The 23,090-nt window shown below is 38.0% G+C and overlaps 1 protein-coding gene across 1 annotated transcript in view; it reads left to right on the forward strand.

Moving 5' to 3' along the window:
- The window catches only part of LOC124789599 (RNA-binding protein cabeza), a 75,742-nt gene that overhangs the window by 35,889 nt on the left and 16,763 nt on the right, over positions 1–23,090 (forward strand). The window contains exons 4-8 of the mRNA XM_047257009.1: positions 1,423–1,510; positions 13,495–13,523; positions 16,230–16,348; positions 16,433–16,562; positions 16,677–16,877. Of these exons, the coding sequence (XP_047112965.1) occupies positions 1,423–1,510; positions 13,495–13,523; positions 16,230–16,348; positions 16,433–16,562; positions 16,677–16,877 (567 nt within the window). The remainder of the gene's footprint in view (positions 1–1,422; positions 1,511–13,494; positions 13,524–16,229; positions 16,349–16,432; positions 16,563–16,676; positions 16,878–23,090) is intronic.

Here is a 23,090-nt window from a genome sequence, read left to right on the forward strand (position 1 = left end):
TCTTGCAGATGCACTTTTGGTTATGCCAGCACACCTACTCTTGGATACGCAAGGAAAGGTATTGCAGTTCCAGTAACATATATGCTACAACAAACAGTGAAATGTGCCTCTTTCTCTGGCAGTTTAGGACACTTCCCTTGAATCCTTTTCAGCAGTAGTTTTGCAAGCATGGTATTAACCTCCTCTTATCCTCATAAGAAGTGGGCATCTATCTTGCTACGGTCTGAGTAACCTGCACTTCCTTTTGAGATAATACTTTTTGATAACAGTGGTATTGAGTTACAAAAGTTTGTGTTTTTCCTGCCTTGTAAGACATGTGGAATCTGTAAAGTCCCTTAAAAAATTGCTTCATTAAGAACTTTGTGCTGCATGAATAACTTTCCATCTTCTGTGGAAATGGATTCTAGATGGAAAAAATGGGATTTACACATACATGATTGTTTCCAGTGTCATCTGTTTGCCTCTCTACTATGTTTTCGCAATGAAAACTGTTTATTATGAACATTTTAAATATTCTCTGTTGGCTTTGCTTCAAAGTTTATAACTAGTCTTTCTTAAGCAGTAAAAAATTTGGTTAGGTGTGTTAATGTGAAGTTTTGTGTAATTACTAAGATATGTGTTAACTCAGGAAAATTATTTGACTGAACGTTGGTAAAGTCAATCATTGCTTACGATAAACAAGAGCAATATTTACTCTCCTGGCCGTGCCATGGCATTATGCTTCTATGAAGAAGCTATTGGCGTCTGCTAAACCTATACTAAGCTTCTGAAGATCACAGATTAATTTGATGAAACCAGTAAATCATAATGACATATTTGCATCTGAATGAATTTTATTGTGAAAAGAAAAAAAAGTGGATTTAAATGGAAGCATTTCAACTGAATAGCAGATGACATAATGGTGAAACATGTAAATAGATCTGATCATTTGGCAATGTAGTATGTAAAATTTATGTGCCTTACTGAGAACTGAACCTGCAACCTTGTCTTCTGCAGATAATACTCTTGCAGACTGAGCCAGTCTGGTGTTACTCATAACCCACCCTTGTAACCACAATTACATCAGTACAGGGTTCCTACTTCCCGAACTTCATCAAAAGGGTCTGTCTTAGATGATCTCGGTGTTGACAGTGCATTAAACCCTAATCTTCCTTCATTTTCACAGAAAGGCAAGATCTTGGGTTCAATTCCTAACTTGGGAACATAGTTTTGTCAGGGAGTTGTTATAAATTAATAGAAAAGTTATACAGGTTGACTAAGAAGTGTTTGATGTCAGTGAAGACTGATCAGGCTGTAAGCCTACTTCCACCATTCTGGTCAGTTCATAAAGCCAGTAGCTCATAACCAAAATAAATTCAGTAATTTAGTTGATAAAACTGAGTTGTGAAAACTTGTATAACTAAACACACTGCTTTCTTTCAGGCCGTTCATCTGGTGGTGGTGGCAGTGGTGGTGGAGGTTATGGTGGTGGTGGCGGTGGCGGTGGTGGTGGCGGCCGTGGAAGCTATGGGTAAGTTCAAAAAATTTTGCATTTTAGTTTTACAGATTTAGTTGGGTTCTTACAGAACAATTTGTTATACACATCATTTGGGAGTCCATCACACCTGTAAAAAAATTTAATCAGTTTCCTGTTGCTCCCTTTGTCTATGAGCCCCCTTCTGTATACTATTGGTCTCATTTGCAGCTTCCATTATAGCGTAAGACATAGAAAACGTTTAGAATCTTCCTTGCTTTTTAAAAAGAAATCCTCAGTGGAAAAAGGGCAGATGCCACATAACCATGTTACTCCATTTCAGTTTTTCTCCACTCGCCTAGTATCAGTTTTTATTAACACAGTGCCATTCTCCTGTAATTTGCAACAGAATAATTTTACCAGTAGTGCAGTATATGTATTTGACAGTGTCTGTAAAGTTTGAAACATTGCTCCTTCAGACAGAATGCACATCCATAGGACCAAACAATGCCAACAATGTACAGCCAAGTGGATACATTTCCAGAATAATTTTAGTTAAATGTCCAAAAAATAGTGGCAGTAGGGATAAAAGAGAGAGAAATTCTAAAGTACTTCTAGCCTATTGGCTTCAGATTTTGAATAATTTATCAGTGAACATAACTGTCTGGCATGTATCGAAAAACCAGATATTGATGTAAAATATAACTTCTCACCATTGTATTCTAACATACTTCCTCCTGGAAAAAATGAGTTCTTTGACGTGCTGCTTATTTTGTGTGGGCCCATTTGAAGTGCTTATTTTTTGTGTGGGCCCATTTTCCACTGAAACTAATAAGACTTCCTAAGTTAAACATCTGTTTTGGCTCAATAATTCGTGATTTTGTAGTAGCATCTTGTTTTGGATTTACTGGTTGATTCTATAAAAAATGACCACCCCCTTAGAAGCATAAGCTTCAAAATAAATAAGAAATTCAGTTTGTTGCTGTTGTTATAAACAAGTTTTTCATTACTGTGCAAGAGAAATAATTGTGATGCAGGCACTGCTCATAATGTTTTGGTTGTGACAAAAAGTAGGAAACTCTAAGATTGGTTTTATGGATTAGATAGCTACTGCATTATGAGAAGAGTAATTGAAAGAGCTGAATACATGAAAAGTCTGTATTGTTTGTGCTGTACACCTTATACTGCTGGTTAAGAGCTGTTGTTGGAAGCAGCTTGCAAAATGGAAATAGTAGACAAAAGATCATTAATTTTTAACAGCTATAAAGACACTTTTTAGACATGATTTAAAAGCAAAGTATGGGCAGTAGCAACTAAACCTCTCTTCCGTCAGGGCTCTGTCCTGATCATCATCCTCTTTGCCATAGCCATTAACCCTATTATTGTCTGTCTCCCGCCAGCATCTCTGGCTCCCATTTCATCAATGATTTTGCAATCTATTGCACTTCTTCACAGACTTGTGTCCTTGAGCAGTGTCTTCAGTGATGTCTCAATCATTACTCATGGAGCATCAACAGTGGCTTTCGTTTTTCCACTGACAAAGGAGTTAGTATGAATTTCCGGTGGTGCAATGGGTTTCTTCCACTGTCTTTCCATGTTGGACCCGTTGCTCTTCCATTTGCTGAAACTATGAAATTCCGGGGGTCATGCCCGATAGAAAACTTCCTTGGTCCTCCCACATATCTCACCTTGTCCCTCAGTGTCCTACATGCCCTAAGTGGTATTTCATGGGGAGCGGATCGGACCACCCTCCTCTTATTTTTACTGATCCCTTGTCTGTTGGAAATTAGACTAAGTGCTTTGTTCATTCATGTACATGTCCGTCCATCTTGTGCCGTCTAAATACAATCCACCATTGTGGAATCCGTTTGGCCACTGGCGCCTTTTATGCTGGCCTGGTTGAGAGTTGCCGAACTACCAGTCATACTGACATGTTCTCATCTCGGTTACCTCCTGGAGTTAATTTCCGAGTATTTCTCTGGCAGCTTAATGTCGTGCTAGCTGCCTCTTTCCCAATGGGTGTGAACCTCTCACAACTTTGGCTTTGTGCGGTGGCCGGTGTTCACTTTGGACCTCATTTGCTTCCTTAGGACACTACTCTAGATGCGATATATTGCTGTACAATTCTTGATATTTGCACGGATCTTAGGAATAATAGCTTTTTGTACACTGATGGCAGTAGGTCTGATGGTGGTGTAGGGTGTGCCTTCATCATTGGCTCAGACGATTTTTGTTATTGGTTTCCGGAACACAGCTCCGATTCTCAGTGCCCTTCAAAGCTTGTTTGTGCTGTACATAGGCCATCTCATAGTGCAATGGGTCCAAGAAAGCTCCCACTTGCTCACTCTTGAGGGAGCCACTGTGATGTTGTGGGTCCCTGGTCACATTGGTCTGATGGGAAATGAGGCTACTGGCAGTGCTGCTACCTCCGCCTGCTAGTTCTTCCATACTATCAGGTAATCTGTGTGTCACTGTGGCATCACCACTGGTCTTCCCTTTATGGGAATACGCTCTGCAGTATTAAATGTCTCCCAGTGACTTGGTGCGACCTATCGTCATCTCGCCGCAAGAAAATCATTTTAGCAATGTTGCATGTTAGGTACTGTTGTTTTAGCCATAGCCATTTGTTAAGTGGTGATCTCCCACCACATTGTGCTTATTGTTGTCAGTGCTCATTGTCATCAGCTGTTGATAGTTCACCATTTCCTGACCAAACACCTTTTTTTAACCTCTTACTTTGTAATATATGTTTGCCATCTTGAGTTATCGGCCGTTTTAGTGAACGGAGCGCGTAGTGTTGTTGGCGTTCTACTTTTCGTCTGTAGTAGCAATATGGCGAAGGACAACATTCTACTTTTTGTCTGTCGTAGTAATATGGCAAAGTACATTTAGTCTTTACTTCGTGCCCTCAATTGTCTCTACTGTGTTTTCGGTGGCCCTTCATCCAAGAGGAAGTCCTTGTTCTTAGCTGTCTTTCCTCCCATCGATTGGGCTCAAACTTGTACTTGCTTTTGACTCCTTTTTCATATCAGTGTTCTCGGGTTCTGACAAGGGTATGTACGACCTTGGTTGTTTTTGCACTCTAAAGCAAAACAAAATAAAAGAATCTTCCATTCGTGTGTTTGGGGGAGGGGGGGGGGGGGGGAGTTATAGGACGTCAAATGGACAGAGTGGGAAAGGAAGGCATCACAGGACATTTTAATTTCCAGTGTCTATACTTTACAAATAAATTCATAAAACTTTGTCAGCATCACCAGGAAGGATTCAGGATTCACACCCACGAAGTGGAAGTTCGAAAACATAACAAATTTTTTTACGTGCAAAATTTCATCATTTTTTCCACTTACTAATGGCAGCATTTGTTGCTATAGGTACACTTTTCTTCACAAGTTAGAGAGATTCTTCGATGAATTTTGCACAGCATACATACCATACTCACAGGTGTATGAAACTCTTGAATTTATTTAATTTATGAAAAAATGAATGAACTGTTATATTTTAAACTTCATGTTTAGAAAAACACAAATTTTATAGTTAATTACCTCAATTTTTACCACAGTTTTTAATAGATTTTGAAAATTCTAGAGTTTCATACACTTTTAAGTATGGTTTGTTTGCTGTGCAAAATTCATCGAAGAGTCTATCTTACTTATGAAGAAAAATGTACCTATAGCAACAAATGCTGCCATTAGTAAGTGAAAAAAAATGATGAAATTTCACATGTAAAAAAAAAAATTACTTCGTCGTGTTTTCGAACTTCCACTGCAATGAGTGTGAATTCTGAATCCTTCCTGGTCATGCTGACTAAAGTTTTATGAATTTATTTGTAAAAGTATAGACAGTGGAAATTAAAATGTCCTGTGGTGCCTCTTGTGCTGCAGGTTGGCCCATTTGGTGTCCTACCCCCTTAATGCACTATGTGGTTCCCAATGCTCCCTAATAATACGCATCACGTATTTTGAGTGTGTGTACTTTGATTTTGACTTGGGAAAAATCCCATAGAATCTTTAATCCATAATGGGAAAATATTCTTGTTTTCCACACAACTGAAAGTATTGAAAATTGTGAATTTTTCTTAATGTATTGTGTTAGAGTATTTTGTACTCTTGGGAAGATGATAGTACTTGGCCATTACCGTATTTACTCGAATCTAAGCCGCACCAGAAATTTGAGACTCGAAATTCAAGGGGAGTGAAAAGTTTTAGGCCGCACCTCCAAATCGAAACATAGTTGGTCCATTGTAATATGAGACCCAATTTAGGTCGAATGAAAGACGATACAGTAGTTTGGTTCGAGTCGTAATCTTAGCAGTTAAGCTTTCCAGGTAGCCATTGCTATGCGTCAGGCGCTCCGTCAGTATTTATACGGGTACCCTTTCTTTTTCACGTGCTTCATCTGGTTTGAATCGATTGCTTATTTTGCTTTGATCTGATAAGTGCCGTTTTCTTTGTTATAGGTGTTTACGTCACTCTAAGCTGGAAATGCATTACTGTACTGCGTCATGCATTGTTTGTCGCATTCTGATAGTGCGTGTTTACGGCGTGTCGCCGCTCGCGGCATGGCTTGCTTTTGTGCGCGCTACCGCCTCTTACAATAAAAAAATAAAAATTAAAAAAAATAAAGGAGAGGAATCGTCTCATTAGCAAAACAATGGCAAGAAACTGCTATTTGTTGTTACTTACACTGCTGCTTTCTTTAATAGTTATCAACAAGAACCAAATAATAGACTGCGTATGATAGAACATGTTCTGAACGAGAGGTAGGCGAAAATTTTTCTCCTTTTGAAAATCTTTGCGGCCGCTTCTTTAATACATCAAATGCTGCACAGAAATTAGTCATCTTCGATTTAAAAATCTAGTCAGTTGCCGTGCTTCATTTCTGACTGTATCACTATTAGGCATAAGAATAATACGAATATAAACATGACACGATACGTATATTCTTCCGCATTTGCTGTTGTCTCACTCAAGTTTCGTAGTTTATTTGGCAGACAGTATTTAAATGAGATAGCAGCAAACACGAAAAAAGAATACACGGCAAAATGTTTATATTCGTATTATTCTTATGGTGAAGATAATGTTAGACTGTGATAATACTGCATGTGATTCACATTTCATCAGGTTCCTATTAGCAACCATCTCTTCTCACAGGTAGGAAAAAAATTCAGAACGTAGAGTTGGCCATATTGACAAGCATCCCTAAAAGTCTTGCCAGTCGGATTTTCGTAGTACATTGAAATTCTGCTACATTCGAAGATGAACAATACAGAATTTGTATTTACTTCGTTGGATAATGCAGTGTCGAAACTCGGGGCGGAGAAAAAAAGCTCATCTTCCACCTTTTTTTATTTATTTACTGACGCAGAGGTTTTGGCGCCAGTATTTATCTCTGTGCCTACAAAGCATGCCTGTGTAGCGCTACATATATTCGACGGCAGAAGTTAGTTGTGGCGGCACCTACCAATATTTTTCAGAACTTCCGCTTTTTTGCATTCGATTCTAAGCCGCAGGCGGTTTTTTGGATTACAAAGACCGGAAAAAAAGTGCGGCTTAAATTCGAGTAAATACGGTATGTTATACATGCTGTTAATGCAAAAAAAAAACCTGCGTCCTAGGGTTTAACAGTGATAATTTTAACTTGTTATGGAAGTTTTGGCCAGGGCACTGATGATAAACTGGACCCAAGTTTGTAAATTTTCTTGCTGCTGAGAAATTTTATTTACATATTTTTAAATGTTTACGTTAATATACCAGTTTAATTAAGAGGTTCCAATTATTGCGTCCTGTGTTCATGATTTTACTATGCTGAGGAGCAATATCTTTTTTAATTTGAAATTTAAACAGTGAGATAAGGTCATTCACATTAATTACTGTCAATGCTTCTGTAAATTTTTCTGTGATTGTTTTAATTACTGGTGCATTGAAATGTCAAAGGCATAGAAATAAATTAAAAATTGGTTCATGTATTTAAATTTAATGAGTGTGGCCATTCTTTATGGAATCAACCTATATCTTATAAAAAAGTAATTTGCATTGAAAGCTTTTTGGTGCTGGACAGAATTAAGGTTCTTTAGTTAAGCTATAGTAGAATATAGTTCTCATTTAAGTTTGTAAAGAAGTTACTCTGCCTCTTCATAAATTTCAGGTGTGTGTTTCTTTATATTTGCTTTCAGATCATCTTGTTTCATTGATTCTGTTCATTTTTCCACATGAAAGCGTACTTTTTTGCCATATGACAAATGATTACATAGAGTATGTCTAAAAGTGCTACGTGTCTCGGTGATTTCGCTTATTGTGAATGGCATAGCTAAAGTGTTGGTTGGTCATAATAGTTTTAGGTCATTGATAAGAGTTTCACTTTTGGTAGCTGAGTGTAGCAGTCCCTAACACATTCAAAATTGTTACTGTGAGAAATCTTTAACTGATACTTGTTGGGTACTCCAAAGATGTTTTTGAGATGCAAGTTACTGAATTTTGTATTTACAAGTGCAGTAACATTTGAACTGCTTGTACTGCTTTGAAAAGAGTGTTAAATTTTTTACTGCTGCTTTATCCATGATGTTTTGCTAGGGGCTTTTATATTGGTTTAAATGACACGCATTCTGCTACAGGTTCTAAACGATGGAATAAGTGCAAAATTTTTGACTGCAAAAATGAGGATTGAGCAGACACTGTGTTGAAAGTAGAGAGAGAATTCTTAAGCTTGGCAGGGAAATGTGTTTAATTTTGTAAATCAGTTGGTCTGTTTTTCAAATGGGTATAGGAATAATTCTGAAAGGTCTGCAAAATTACCCTAACAAAGGCCACAACATATTCATTGGACTCTGCAGTCGTAAATTTCTTTAGAGTTGAGTATAGGTGGCAGTCAGCAGGAAACACTTCCAATGAATAACGTAACTTTCCAACAATTAACATTTAAAATCCCTTTCTTCACCCACAGTTTTGTTTGTAGATGTATTATTTTACACCATGAGGTTTTTTCCTGGCTGCACACGTGCCTCTTGTCATATACCTTTCATCCAAAAGGGCCCAGATATGCTGCTGTACCTTGTGAGTTACGCTTTGCAAAATTATCTATGTGAATAATCCCTTGCATTCCAGTAAATTCTGGTCATAACCTTTCCTGTCACTGTAATATTTTTTATTCAGGACTGCACTTGTTCTCACATTGTATATTGTTTTGTATGACAACATGGACCGTTGTCACTCATTAAAAGTAACAGATGGCACACAAAATCGATGGTATATTTTAGACGGTCCAAGCATTAATATTTGAATTGAAGTTATGCTGGTCAGCATTCAGCAAATGTGGTGCACCTGTTGCGTAAAATTTCTCTAGCTTGATTTTTCATGTAAGGTGTACTATAACCCATTTCCTGATAATGTCATTGGCTAATTGTTTGACAATTGTCCAGTTCAGTTCCGTGCCCTTTGATCTTCTCACCCGTTGGCAGTTTTGGCACATTCAACACATGTATGAGGACAGAGGAACACAGTGTCATTGACTGCATTAACCCTTTCCTGAACTGTTTACTCCTCAGATGTTTGCCAGTGTTTGATAAAAACTGACTAAAACAAGGAATGTTTACAGAAGTATGTTCTTGTTTGGTTGAATGAAACACCTACAGTGCCAGTATTTAAAATAGGTATAAGGATTTTTCTGTAGATACTATTTACTTAAATTATTAAATAATATTTGTCAACTTTTTAACGTGGATGCTATCCCTGAGAGAGTCAAATAAATTTTTCCTGTGTGTCAGTAATATACTGGAATGAAATATACCAAATTGGCAAGATATGAAATATTTAGTGGGATGGCGTGATGGTGTATAACTCCTTTCAAACATTTGCGTAAATTTTGCTTGCTGTGATATGTTGTTTAGCAGGAAACTGCTGCAAGGCCAATCCTATACATTGACATTTCTATGTATCATGAAAGTTGGAGTTTTTGTTTGACTTCAGTGGCTTGCTTCCATACAGTTGTTTGGTCATAAATGAATGACCATAATGGTTCTCACCTGTAATTGAAATATCTTGCCCTTGGCCTGCCTGTTTTTAGTATAAATTAGTCCCAATTTAGTGTTAATGCAGTCATGGGAAGGGTGGTGCCACATGCAAGATGTAGAGAACAGAGAAAATAAGTTTTAAGGTGGTGTAGTGGAGATTGAAATGGTTCTTATATGTCTAAATATAGGTGATCCAGTGTGGTAGCAAAATCTATCTTCATTTAAATGTGTTGTTGAATAGAGCGTGGATAATAAAACACTTTGCTAGTTTGCCATGCAACATGGACACAAAGCAAGCTATATTAAATATTGTCAGATAGCATCTAGTAATGCTATGCAAGAATTCAGATAAACAACCACAAAAATCAGAGTAAAATAATGTTTGTAAGTGGCTTTCAGTTGAATAAAACTTCAGTTTTTACAGGTGTCAGTTTCTGTTGTATGGAATATTTTTACTGAAGTCAATGGATGTTATTAAATTTCTCACATCTTGTGAAGAAAAAAAATCAGGCATACAGGCATCAAAGAATGGGGAGAACACTCTTGAAAGTTATCAATCACTGAGGAAATCCCTTTCTGTGGGAAATTGCCTGAATTACTACCTATGTATACTTACATGCTTTGCCCAGGTTTCGGGTGCAATGTTGTAAAAGATGTTGGGGCTTTGCAAACACGTAATTGCTAAAAGCACTTTATGGGGAAGCTGCACTGAGAGTATAGAGTACAAAGTAGCTTGTTAAGTTCCTTCACTCATTTCTGTTCATACCACAATCTTGGAACAAGGTGTAAAGCTGAAGCGGAAGCTGAACTAGGATAGACATGTTTAGTCACATAGGTTGTGTGTAATGTTCTTCGGAACATCATATGGATTATATTATGTGTCGAACATTTTCATCTGTCTTGCAGATAAAAATTGTTGTGCACTAAGTTAATATTGCTGAACACACTGTTGGAATTCCACAATTGTGAAGTAGATGTGTGTGAAAAATTATCAGCCTAGTCAGCGTGTTTTGATGCATTTCAAATTTTTCTGCCCTATATTGACTTGGCAGTGCTGTAAGGCAAGAGTGAGTGAATAATATTTTACACCTCCCCCACCTCCACACACACACACACACACACACACACACACACACACAAATTCTCGTACTATCCTATCATAACATGACAAACTGTCATAGCGCTTGCCATTGTGTTACTGTATCTGCTCTGATACCTCACTCACTCTTCATATTTTGTCATTTTGTGGTCATAACATGTGGCTCCCTCTCATCTGTGGTCTTGATTGGCCTGCTGAGTGTACTCAGCTTTTGTTGAATGTGTCTGTACTGTGTGTGTGTGTGTGTGTGTGTGTGTGTGTGTGTGTGTGTGTGTGTGTGTGTGTGTGTTTGGGGGGGGGGGGGTTAGTAAGCAGCTTTGTGCATACACCTGTACTGTTAATAACTAAAGGAATCCAGGTTTCATGCACATATGTTTGCTTAAAAATTTAAAATGTGATGGAAGTATGTAGCTTTCTGCCGTAGTCTCCTTCATTGTGTGAGAGGAGTCTGTTGTGTGATCAACCTGTTTTAAAAGTATCTGTGCGATCCATAGTGGTTGTTTTTACATCTGCGATGTATGTCAATTGTTAAGAAAATGCTGGAGTTACTCGAGGAGTAAAATCTTTCTCAGAGGTTCAGTTCACTGGGGCAACCTTGTAAAATGGGATGAAGATATAACACAGAGAAACTGTCTGATAAACCAAAACAGTTTGTGTGTAGATTGAAATTTTAAATAACGTCCTTGACATGGAAAACTGTAAAAGTGAAATGACAAATTTTGTCAGTTTATCTGCCAAAGAGCCTGACCACAGTTCTCATTAGCATTAAGTTAATAAGTAACTGTATTTTTTGTAAATCTGAAAATACTTGCACAAAACAATTGCATTGCGTGAGATGCAATCATTTGTAACTAGTGTATTTGTTTCTCTGCTCACACCATATGTGCATGCTTTATTTTGTTAGGTAACTGACAGTTCTGAGCATTATCCATAAAGGACACTTTGATTATTGAAAAATTTAGTACATGAATTGGTATCACTCTGTAGATGTGTTGACTCTATAGTTATCTTTTTCACTTTTAACTACTACTGATCCCACACTTTCACTTGGCCCCTGAGCAGAACAAGCTGGGAACAGAAGCTCACGATCGATTCATAGTACATTCGCTGCACTCACTGTGCATGACACTGCACATGGATCAACACTATATTGACAATGGCAACCTAATGTTATGGTGCACAACAATGTTACATAGCTGAGGTTGGCAAAGCGCATAAATGTTATGGAATGGCGTGGATGCAGTCAGCCGACTTCCACAGATAACAGAGGGGTGAAGATAAATTGTGTGATTAAGTATTTGGGGCATAATAGGTGGTACCACACGATACATGTGGACATGTGTGTGCATGCATGCATTTATGCACACATAGGCATTAACTGTAAATTTCACACATTTAAACTTTTATGCCATAGAATCAGCATATTGATTATATTGGCTTCATGTTGTAAATTTCCTTTTGTTACTGTGGATCATACCATCCAATTACTCAAGCTGTTTTTTGTTCTCCACTCTTTTAAGAGGAAAATATATAATGAATGTATTGTTGACCTGGGCTTGTGATAGGTGTGATTCTAATTACACACAGCTATATAGTCATATGACTGAGTAATCCACATGTCTCTTGTGTTAGCTAACTTCATTTAGCTGTGTGCGGAATGTTTGTGACAGTTGTTTGGTGTGATTCTCAGCTGTAATTTCTTGGAATGTACTCTGCTGTTAGCATTTATTCTATTTAAACCCCTGAGAAATAAAATAGGTGTGTATGTTCTGAAGACAAATACTAAACTGCATTCTGCTGAGTTCAGTGTATATTGCTTCTGTTCTTTCATTCCTTTGTGTTGTGTAGTAAGAATGGTTGTGGAGAGTTGTGCTACATAAGGAATTTTGTCCCAGTTTGTCTGAAAATTGTCAGATATGCACCATGGAAATTTCTTCATTGCGACTTCCACACATCTGTTCTGTGTGCTTTTTATAACTTTAAGTTTACATAAGGTAACTCATTTGAGCATTAGATTGATCGGTTTTGAAGTAAGACCGATTATTTGCAATTCCGATAGTACTTTTAAGTGTTAAATATAATACTTATTATACTGCAACCCAACTAAATCTGTCTTAAATTGTAAGTGGTATTTAAAATTGCCTTTTCTTGTTGTTGTAGTTATTAATACTAAATGGTGTTTCCTGAGTCTACAGGTTGTCTACGTAATCTTTCAATCTAAAGACGAAAGACCAGAGTTTGAGAATCCATACCATAGTGTATTTGGTGTTGATGCACATGCAGGGTAATTTCAGGATGTGTATTTATGAGTATAATTTCTTTCAACTGAAAGCAAATAAAATTCTAAATAATGGAATAACTATGATTGTTGAGCTCAGTTTACATATAAAGAAAGTAAAGTTCTAAAATGAGGTTGAATGTTTCAATAACTTACATTATGTACTAAATTGGAAGGTAAAAATGTGATGGTTGTAATATCTCTGGTATTTTTTTGAAAGGAATTGTAATTCATATATTTGTTGGGTGTTTACCAGATATGATGTACATAACTGACTGACTGACTCACTGACTTTTACAGGAGCTGAGCCACACAAACAAGCAGGCAGCTTTATTAAAATGGTTTTCATTGTTTTTGGTTCCTGGTAATACTGATTATAATATTACACAGGTATTAAAAACAAAACTACACTGATGCTTGTTATTAAAATAGTATGCATATCTGGAAATGATCCTTTTACGTAGTTTTATGTGATCAGTAAAGTTAATTGTTTTGTGATGGCTCAGTACCTAACAGACATTTATATTATGAATATACAAGCTGGACATAGTAAAACAGGTATTACCTTGGAGTGCAAGCAATTGGATGTTGGCCCTCCTCTACGCTTGAAGCAAGTGATCGCAACTCGTACTGATACAGTCTTTATGCTTCTGTTATAGCAGTGGCGGCAGGGGTGGTTTTATCAAAGGTAAAAGCACCAGGACATCAACCTGGTGCTATTCATTTGTTTTATTTTGTTATTGAGTACGTATTAATTGGTTGCTGGTGTTTGGTTACTTGATATTTAAAATGGTTATAAGTGTGTTTTGGCATAAAGAGCGAATCTCCGTCCTGCATTGTCAGACACGTATTTTCTTTCTTAAAAAAGTAGAACCAAGCACCAGTAAGGTATAACTTATATGGAAAGGCTGCTTAAGTAATATTGATAGTGCTACAGTTGCACTGATATTGGTTTTTGCAGCCATTTCATATTTACTTACTTAATTTGTGTGTTTGTCAAACCACCATTAGCCCATTCTCACAGCAGCTAACCAGACCCATACACAGTATTTCTTTCACTGTGAGGGATGTTGCATTGTGGTACTATGATACTTCATACATTGCCTCTAATCAGCCATCAGGCACTGGTTCCGTTCAAAATACTGTATTAAAATGGTGATGCATTTCACATTATAATGCTATGTATATGGTTATCTTAAAATTTTACAACATGTAAAGTGTATGTGGGTCTTAAAATTATGGTTCAAAGGCTTTAAACTTGCACATGCTCATACATCTGGTATTTTATATTGCCTATGGATGAAGCTCTAGAGACTGGTAGCCCTTCTTCCAAATACTCTTTACGTTTAAGTTCCTAGGCGTGGTTGTATTGCACATATGACAAATAGTTAAAGGTTTTTGCCCTGATAATGTATTATGAGTAGATGTGCTATTTGTTGTATAGCGCAGAGGTTGGTCTTAAAATGCTCATTGGTATGTCAAATGACATGTGGCATTTAAAACTTGTGTTACCAGCGGCTATGTGGTTCAGATGGAATGGACTATTTGTTTTGTTGCCATGGTAAACTTTGTTATACAAGAAAAGCTGCCTGCGAAGAACTGAAGAAAGTGAATTGTTCTCTTTACTGCATTGTCAAGGGTTATTTTACATCTTTGGTGACATGGTCAGTGTTTAAAAGACGTTTCAAAGTGCTAGGTTGTCTGGCCTTTTGGTGGATTTGTTTATAGCATAGTATTTGCATGATAGTAGATTTTTAGTGAATCAACAGAGGAAACTCATTTCAGTAATGAAACAATGTGTCATATGCAAATCTGGCTGGATTTTTACTGTATTGGATTCTATTGGTGCTGCAGGTAGGATCTTAAACTGTCAAACTGGGCACACAGTGTTGAGGGAAGCATACAGAATGCCTGAAGGTCATCATAATTAATTATTATATTCTTCTTTTGAAAGTGCCTACAAACATCGCATAAGTGTGTTCTGCGATGTGTTTTGGTCATTATTGATTGGGCGTGAAATAAATCTTGGTATGGTTTGAATGTTCTTTTATTCTAAAAAGAAAGAGATAAAGAAACAGTGAATGTGGTGTATGATGTATAAATTAAACTTCCACTAAGTGGCTTGGGTGACAGTCTTTCATATGTGGTAATGTTTATTACATTGTTCAGAGTGCAGTGCTGAAATGAGTTTCTCTAATAATTTATCTGTGTAAGATGTGTTTACAGTAAGACAGTAATTAACTGAAATAGTTAAGCTTCTGAAATTTTTATTGATGCAACATGCAACATGTGTATAAATTGATATTTGCTACCCTATTTTAGGGATGGGACGATGATTCTGAAACGCTTTGATAGCATGTTTTCTTGTCTTCTTCAGTGCTGTAGTCTGTACTGATGTAGGTCAGTGGCACAATGCAGATGTTTCTAGCTTTTCTGTGTTGGGTGTCAAACATGACAAAACCAGCAAAATTAATGCTGACAAAATTATGTGTAATACGTGGTTTGCACGAGGTGGTGATAGTGGTGACAGATTTTCGCAACATTATAGGATGTCCTATCATGGTTTGAGAATTTAATTTCTTATGGTGTGGTTCTTTACAGATATTGGTTGAAGTGCACTCCCACACTGAGGTATTGTTATTGAACTTCTGAAAAATTTAGTTTATAGTATTATCGGCATTTATGAGTAAACTGTGTGTGAAAGAAAATTACCAAGAGATGTGATGACATAGATTTCTGGTTATCGACTGTCGGTTGGTTGCATTGAATACCAGTGGTGGTAAAATAAAACCTTGAAAGAAGCCTAAGTACTGGCATTGGAAGTAAACTACTTTGGTATTGGTTATGATACAGTGGAAGCAGAAGCAGCTGAACTTAGTGTCTGTAGACTACCAGGTCTTTTATTCATCGTCTTGTGTATGGTGAAATGTGATTAAATGAGGAGTATCACATGCATGGTACATTCTCAAGGAGTTTGGTGTATAGTTTACAAAAAGTGTGTAATATGCCATTCGACTGTAATTGCCACATGGTTCATGGGACTGGTAAAGAGTACTGTAATATAGCTGTATTTACATTAAGAAATCGGTTTCATTGACTACAAAGTATCTACGGAAGAACAACATATGCATCATTATCTTGCCAGTGGTATGGCACGACTGTATCAATGGTGTCATCGGCTTGCATTTTGAAAGTCTGGATAACGACTATTGCAGGTGATGCTTGTAGGAACCACTGAAACATCCCAGGTTCGTCCCATCTCTAGGCTCACAGAAACTTCAGCTATCCCTGTTTATAAGTGTTCATGTGTAGTTCATCACCTGTAGAATAGTGATGTTACAAAATTTTATAGTATCTTAATGAGAGAAAAGTCCTAATAAATTTTGAATTACAGGCTACGGTGACCGTGGTGATATGATTGTACAAGAGGACACAATATTTGTGTCTGGAATGAGCCCTGCATTGACAGAGATCGATATAGAGGAGCATTTTGGTTCAATTGGAGTCATAAAGGTAACTATCTACAAGATGTTAATTTGTATATGCCATATGGCATTCCATTTAGCATTCCATGTGGTAATGTTCTGGTTATTACAGATTGACAGGAAAACTGGGAAGCCAAAAATATGGATGTACAAGGACAAACTCACTGGAAAGTCGAAAGGAGAAGCAACTGTAACCTATGATGATTCAAATGCTGCTAGATCAGCCATAAGCTGGTTTGACGGTGTGTGTTCTTCATTGCAACTGGTTTTCATAATCTCTGACAGTTTAAATTTATATTGGAAATACATATATTTTACATTTTGCACCGTGACATAAATATTTTTCTTAATCACAGGAAAGGACATGAAAGGAACCACCATTAAGGTGCAGATGGCACAGCACAAAAACAACTATGCTGGTGGGCGAGGGCGCGGTGGCGGTGGTGGTTCAAGTCGTGGAGGTGGCATGGACCGTGGACCACGTGGTGGTGATGGTGGTGGTGGTGGTGGTGGTGGTGGTTCTCGTGATGGACCACCACGAGGTGGAGGTGGAGGAGGTACTGGTATTGTCAGATCTAGATATTCTTGCTTTGCAATTACTGTATTACCTAACTAAAAGACAGCTTCCCTCCTTTCTTCAGAGGCTATTTGAGAAGTTTTTAACATATTATGAATAATCCAAATTACAAACTATTTTATTGATACAAAGTACCTGCTTAAAGAAATAGCCATACTTACTCAAAAAATATGAATTTTGGTGACAAAAGCAGAAATAAAAAAAGAAATGGTTTACTTCAATTTTTTTTCTTCAGTTCCTATTTTGCTTCTTATCTAAGTGAGCAGTCAGCAGCACTACTATTTTTAATTGTTATATGTATCTTCATTCTTAAGCCTTATCCTTCTTCCTGGAGCACCTCCCAACTGTGAAGATGATGATGTAATGATGTCATCTTCTGAGCCATCTGTAGCATTGGATATGCAGCAGTTTTTCAATCCTGTCATTAGAGATTCAGTTGAGATTTTGCCCCAGGCAATAAGCCTTCAGTGGCCCAGTGCAGATACTTAGGGTTTCGTTAAGTTACCTCTGGAATAGGAGCTTTGTCTTCTTGAAGAATTCACTGTCATAGATGTATCGCAAGAATTATATTCACAACGTCCACTACTTGAAGTTTAGGTCATCCCAGAAGGAATTATTTCCAGGGATGTATTATTTGATATCGTATCCTTCACTTTCTGCGTGAGCTGTCCCTGAAAGAATCCAGCCTCAACATTTTCTTTCTGTTAAGGGGACTAGTCTATGAACACCAGGGGGAAAAAAGTTTAAATATTATTTTCAAAAATTTTGGAAATGAATTCAGGGCTTTTCTTCAAAAAGCATTTTATTTTAAAAGTTAAAAGTGTAATCTACTTTTAGTTAAGCACATTTTAAGATACTGTACAAAATTTCAGCTCTCTATCTTTAATAGTTTTTAGCCAAAGTGCACCAGAACATGAAATAATTTAACTTTCAGGAAATTAAAGTTAAAACTTGCTTCTTCTATTAAACTTGCATGGCACGAATGCATCCCAAGTCCATATTCATTTTGTTTCCTGTGTTGGTTTTCCTTCTTTTTCACACTACTGCTTCTTATTCTTGCTTCTTTGGTGGCTTCCAATGTTGATTTTTCTGCTTCAGAGTGTCCTTCGGTCAGTGACTATTAGAGCTCTATGCGTATTTGGTCCCGTAGGCACTCCCATCAGTCTCATAACATTAAGCCCTGACATCGAACTGTCATTGAAACATAGAACAGCATCTAGCACACAAATTGTCTAAGTATTTAGTCCTACTAGAACAGTTTTTTGTGTAAGTTTTACAACTTCAATTACAGTAAATGACAAAGAATGTTCATGGTTGTAGGTCTCACCTTGAGTAACAGCCCTCTGGTAGCCACACAGTGAATCATTGCGGAGTGCGACATAGTGTCATCTGTGGAGGATTTATGAAAGAAGGTAGCCCATACAGCCTTTTTCATTCCCTCAAGGTCATTTCTGTCTTATGGTTTGTCCATAATAATACTTCAACCTGTCTTTCTTCGTCTGCAAGCCGAACACGTCCACTAATGCACTTACCACCAGTTAATTTCTTTCCCTTTAAATTCCTCTTAAAGTTCAGTCTTGTATGTAACCTTTTCTGGATGTGTCCAACCGTACCATTTTTTCAATTTTTCTGTCAGTGTAAGGTTTGGAGTTGCAAAGATTTGATACCCTATTGAGTCTCCATCTCTTAGGTAAGATGTATAAATCACACCAGATATCACCACTGTCCTGTGAAATATCATACCACCACCTTCAGATTCTTCCTCCACTACAAACACTAAAAGGTTCGATTAATTTATGATTTTCAGCTCCACTAGTGCAGCCATGACAGTACTTGGTAATACATACATCAGTGACTTCACCATTGTCCAAGGAGGTAGCTGTCACTACACCATTAAGGGAACTATGGCCTCTTCATTGCCATGATGCATCCAGGCCTGCAGACAAATGTGTATTCCTGTCATTCATGTCTACACTTTCCTGAACAGCGTTTTTTGTACTATCATTTCCTACTTCTTCTAAATCAGCATAATAATTTTATTGTACCTGTCAAACCTTTTGGAGGGAGGTAAGTCCATAATAGCACCGAAAATTCAAGCAGTTCTGTACCTTTTGCCTATCACCTCATAGCGTAAGCAAGTTTAATATTTGTTAAACTCTCTCTGTTTAGTTACGCAACAAGTATAACCACATTCAATTAATTCACAGAAATTGTAAAAAAATTCTTAATTTTGATGCACAACCTCTTCTAGGACGTATCTCCTCAACTATGTTAACGCCACTATTGCCACATTCCTTACACTGCAAAGCTTTATTAGTTCAGATAGAGCAGAGAGTTCAACAATAACACAACTTGAATCAATAGTTGGTGTCTGTGTTATCAGCATTAATAATGTCAAGCGTGTTGTTCAAATATTTCAGTCTTAGGGGAGTTCATCCGTTTGATGAACAGATTTCAAGCATAAGATTTACATAGTTTAATACCGAACTTCTTAATTCTTCCCGTTGCTTTCAAGTGGAATAAGAAACTTGCACACACAATTACTTCACTGTAAACACAATATTTGTGCCAAAGCAACAGCAAACAATGACTAAATTCTCTGTATAAACAATAGATAAGCGACTGTAAAGCTTTCGCAGGTTAGCCAACTTAAGGGACTACTAAGCCATAAAAACGAAACAAATGAGAGCAAAACTTTTTTTAACAGAGCTGGCTGCGTGCCATGAGGATGTCGTGGTGCATGCAGCCACTTTTGAATTCCTCTAATTTTGGTACTGTCTGTGGCACATTTTCCGGGAAGTAAAATTTTTTGCTCAGAAAACTACAGAGAATTTAAGACAAAAATTAAAAAATAAATTTTTTGGCAGTTATTCATGTAGAAGTCCCCTTATGGAAAGAGCCTGGCATTATGTTCCAAACAGCCATCAACCATTGTTTGTCATCCACCCTTTTTCTTGACGTCCAAAGAAAAACTATGCAGGCAGTTTTTGTTTTGGTATGGTCTTATTTGCGAAGAATTTCGTTTTGAGGAGCTTCCTTTCATGTACTACAGCAGGCAGCATTACTCTTCTCTGGCCTTCTCATTGCCAGAGTTTCTTACATGAACACTTTTAACACCTGTCTTGTCAACGGTTAACATTTGATTGCATATCACATTGGAGGCATATGATCAGTGTTGCCCGTGTGGTGTAGCAAATTGTGCCATTTTCTTGGGTTCATTATATTACATCGATATGCAAGTAGTTTTTTGTCAAAAAGCCACAGGAAGTCTCTTAGCTAACAGTGTTCTGTGTAAGATTTCCAGAGTACATGAAGTTGGAAAATTCCTCTTTAACTTCAGCACCTTCATTTGGATAATTTCTTGAGTAATCGAGAAGCTGTCGTTGTGTTTCAGTTGTGTGTAGTGAGCAATTTTCCCTGCCTGGTTCCCCTGAATGTTAGGTGTGTAGAACTGGCATTTTATTTATTTATTTATTTATTGGCGAATTTTCCCTAAAAGGAAATCGTTAAGCTTATGACTTTGAAGGCTTGTTCTTCTTGTCCTTCCAGTACTCCTTCATTCTCTTGGAGAGGGCCTCTTTTCTCTCCTCAGACCATTCTTGTTTGGTCCGCTGTTTTAGCACTTCTGACTTTACTTCCCAATTGTCTATGTGTTTTCGGAAGGTGCTTCTGTCTGTGGTGCCAATTGCTTGTAGGTCTTTTCGGACTCCTTCCATCCAGGGTGTCGAGACTTTAAGTGTCTTGATGTGTTCTAGAATTTTCTTGGTGAGTCTTGTTTCAGGGAGTCTATCTAAATGTCCGTAGAATTTAAGGCGCCTTTTTCTCATATCGTTCTCGATGTTCGAATATGCTTCTACTGTTGAGTTCTTCTGTAGTCTGTAGCCATCTGGTGTGGGTCTTCCTCCTAAAATTTTCCTCATGATTTTGCGTTCTTCTTTTTTGATTTCTTCAATTTTGATTTTCCTGTTGAGTGCTAGTGTTTCGCTGGCATACAGTACGGCGGGTTTGATCACTGTGTTATAGTGTCTGATCTTGGTGTTTCTGGAAATGCATTGTTTGTTGTAGACGTTTCGTACCATGCCTAGTGATTTCCGTGTCTTCTGTTGTCTGTCTTCGTAAGCCAGTTTCTCTGTTCCGGTCGGTTCGATGATTTCGCCTAGGTATCTGAAGTGTGTGACCCCTTTAATTTTGCCGTACTTGGTTGTGATGTCGTCGCTTTCTCCTGTTAGGACATGCGTTTTTTCAAAAGAGATTTGTAGGCAGACTTTCTCGGCGCATTCTTTTAGGATTTCGATCTGTGTTTTTGCTGATGTTGGGTCATAGGTCAGTATCGCTAGGTCGTCTGCGAATGCTAGGTAAGGGATTTCCAGTCTTTTCCTTCCTAATGTGACTGTCTCCAGGTGTTTTGTCTCCTGACTTCAGCTTCCCATTCGCTCATTACTTTGTCCAGGACGATGTTGAACAATAGCGGGGATAGTCCATCTCCTTGTCTTAGGCCAGTGTGGATTTCAAAGGGGTCCGAGATTTCGCCCATGAATTTGACTTTGGATTTTGTATTGGTTAGTGTCTGTTCGATTAGTCTTCGGGTCTTTTGGTCTAGGCCTTTTTCTCTGAGGATTTGGATGAGGGACTTTCTGTCGATCGAGTCATAAGCCTTTTTGAAGTCGACGAAAGTGCAGATGATTTTTTTGGGGCTTGTCATGTGGGATTTTATGATTGATTTCAGGTTGAAGATTTGTTCGGGGCAGGCTCTGTTGGGTCTGAAACCCGCTTGGTATTCCAAGATGGCGGGTTCCAGTTGTCCTTGCGTTCTGGTGAGAAGGCAGGTTGATAGAATTTTGTAGATGACCGGTAGCAGGGAAATTCCTCTAGAATTGTTTGTGTCTGTCCTGTCACCTTTCTTGTGTAGCGGGTGAATGAGTGCGGTCTTCCAGTCGTCAGGTATGATTTCGGTTGTCCAGGTGTTCTCTATGATTTGTGTGATTTCGTTTAGCGAGTTTGGTCCTAAGTTCTTCAGCAGTTCTGCCGTTATTCCGTCTGCACCGGCTGCCTTGTTGTTTTTCAGTTTCTTTATGCAGTGGAGGATTTCTTCTTTTGTTGGTGATGGTGAGTCTTCCGGTGCGTTGGCCGGTTCTCGGGGTTCGAAGGTTGAGTTAGGTTCCGGGCAATTTAGTAATTTTGAAAAGTACTTCGCAAGCTCTTCACAGTTTTCTTTGTTGGTAAGTGCCAGTTTTCCGTCTTCTTTTCTGAAGCAGAGGTTCTGCGGTGAGTATCCTTTGACTTGGTTGGCGAACGTCCTGTAGAAATCCCGTGTGTTGAAATTTCTGAAGTCTTCTTCGATGGAGTTTAGCTGATCGTTTATGTATTTGCGTTTCTCTTGTCTTATTGTTTTCGATGTTTGTCTTCGAATTTCATAGAAGTTGTCCTGTGTTTCTTGTGTTTTGTTGCTGTTGTAGTTTGTGAAAGCTGTTCTTCGATTTTGTAGGGCGATTTCGCAGGTATGTTCCACCAAGGGTGCCTGGGTTTTCTAGTCAGCGGGATCAATTCTTTGGCTGTGTTCACAATTTTTTGTTTAAAGCAGGTCCAATCTTTCGCCTCTCGTTTTTCCCAGTGTTCCGTGATGTTCGATTCTCTGATCTTTCTTGTATCAAATTTTGGCGAGGTCAATTTCTTTTTGTGTTGTCTTCTTGGTGTGAGTTTGATTTTGATTCTTGTTAGGTAGTGGTCCGAATCTATGTTGGCGCCTTTTCTCACTTGGACGTCGTGGATTTCTTTCTGGTATTCATAGGAGATTGCCACGTGATCTATCTGGAATTCACCTAGTGAGTGGACTGGTGATCGCCACGTCTTTTGTTTCTTGGGCTTTTTCATCAGGGAGGTTGACATGATTTTGAGGTTGTTTTGCAGGCAGAGTTCGATCAGTCTGGTGCCATTTTTGTTGGTGAATTTGTGTGCAGGGAAATTTCCTACTGTTTTTCTGTAGCGTTTTTCTCGGCCGATTCGTGCGTTGAAATCGCCTAGTAGAATTTTCGCGTTGTCTTGGGGTATTTTTGCCAGGGTGGTTTCGAGTTTGTCCCAGAATTTGTCTGTTTCTTCTGGTTTGTCCTTGTTGTCTGCGTTCGTGGGGGCATGTACGTTGATGAGGGTGTAGTTCTTGTTGGCGTGTTTGATTCGCATGGTCATGAGCCTGTTG

This window comes from Schistocerca piceifrons, chromosome 3 (assembly GCF_021461385.2).
Source record: "Schistocerca piceifrons isolate TAMUIC-IGC-003096 chromosome 3, iqSchPice1.1, whole genome shotgun sequence".
NCBI classification, from domain to species: Eukaryota; Metazoa; Arthropoda; class Insecta; order Orthoptera; family Acrididae; genus Schistocerca; species Schistocerca piceifrons.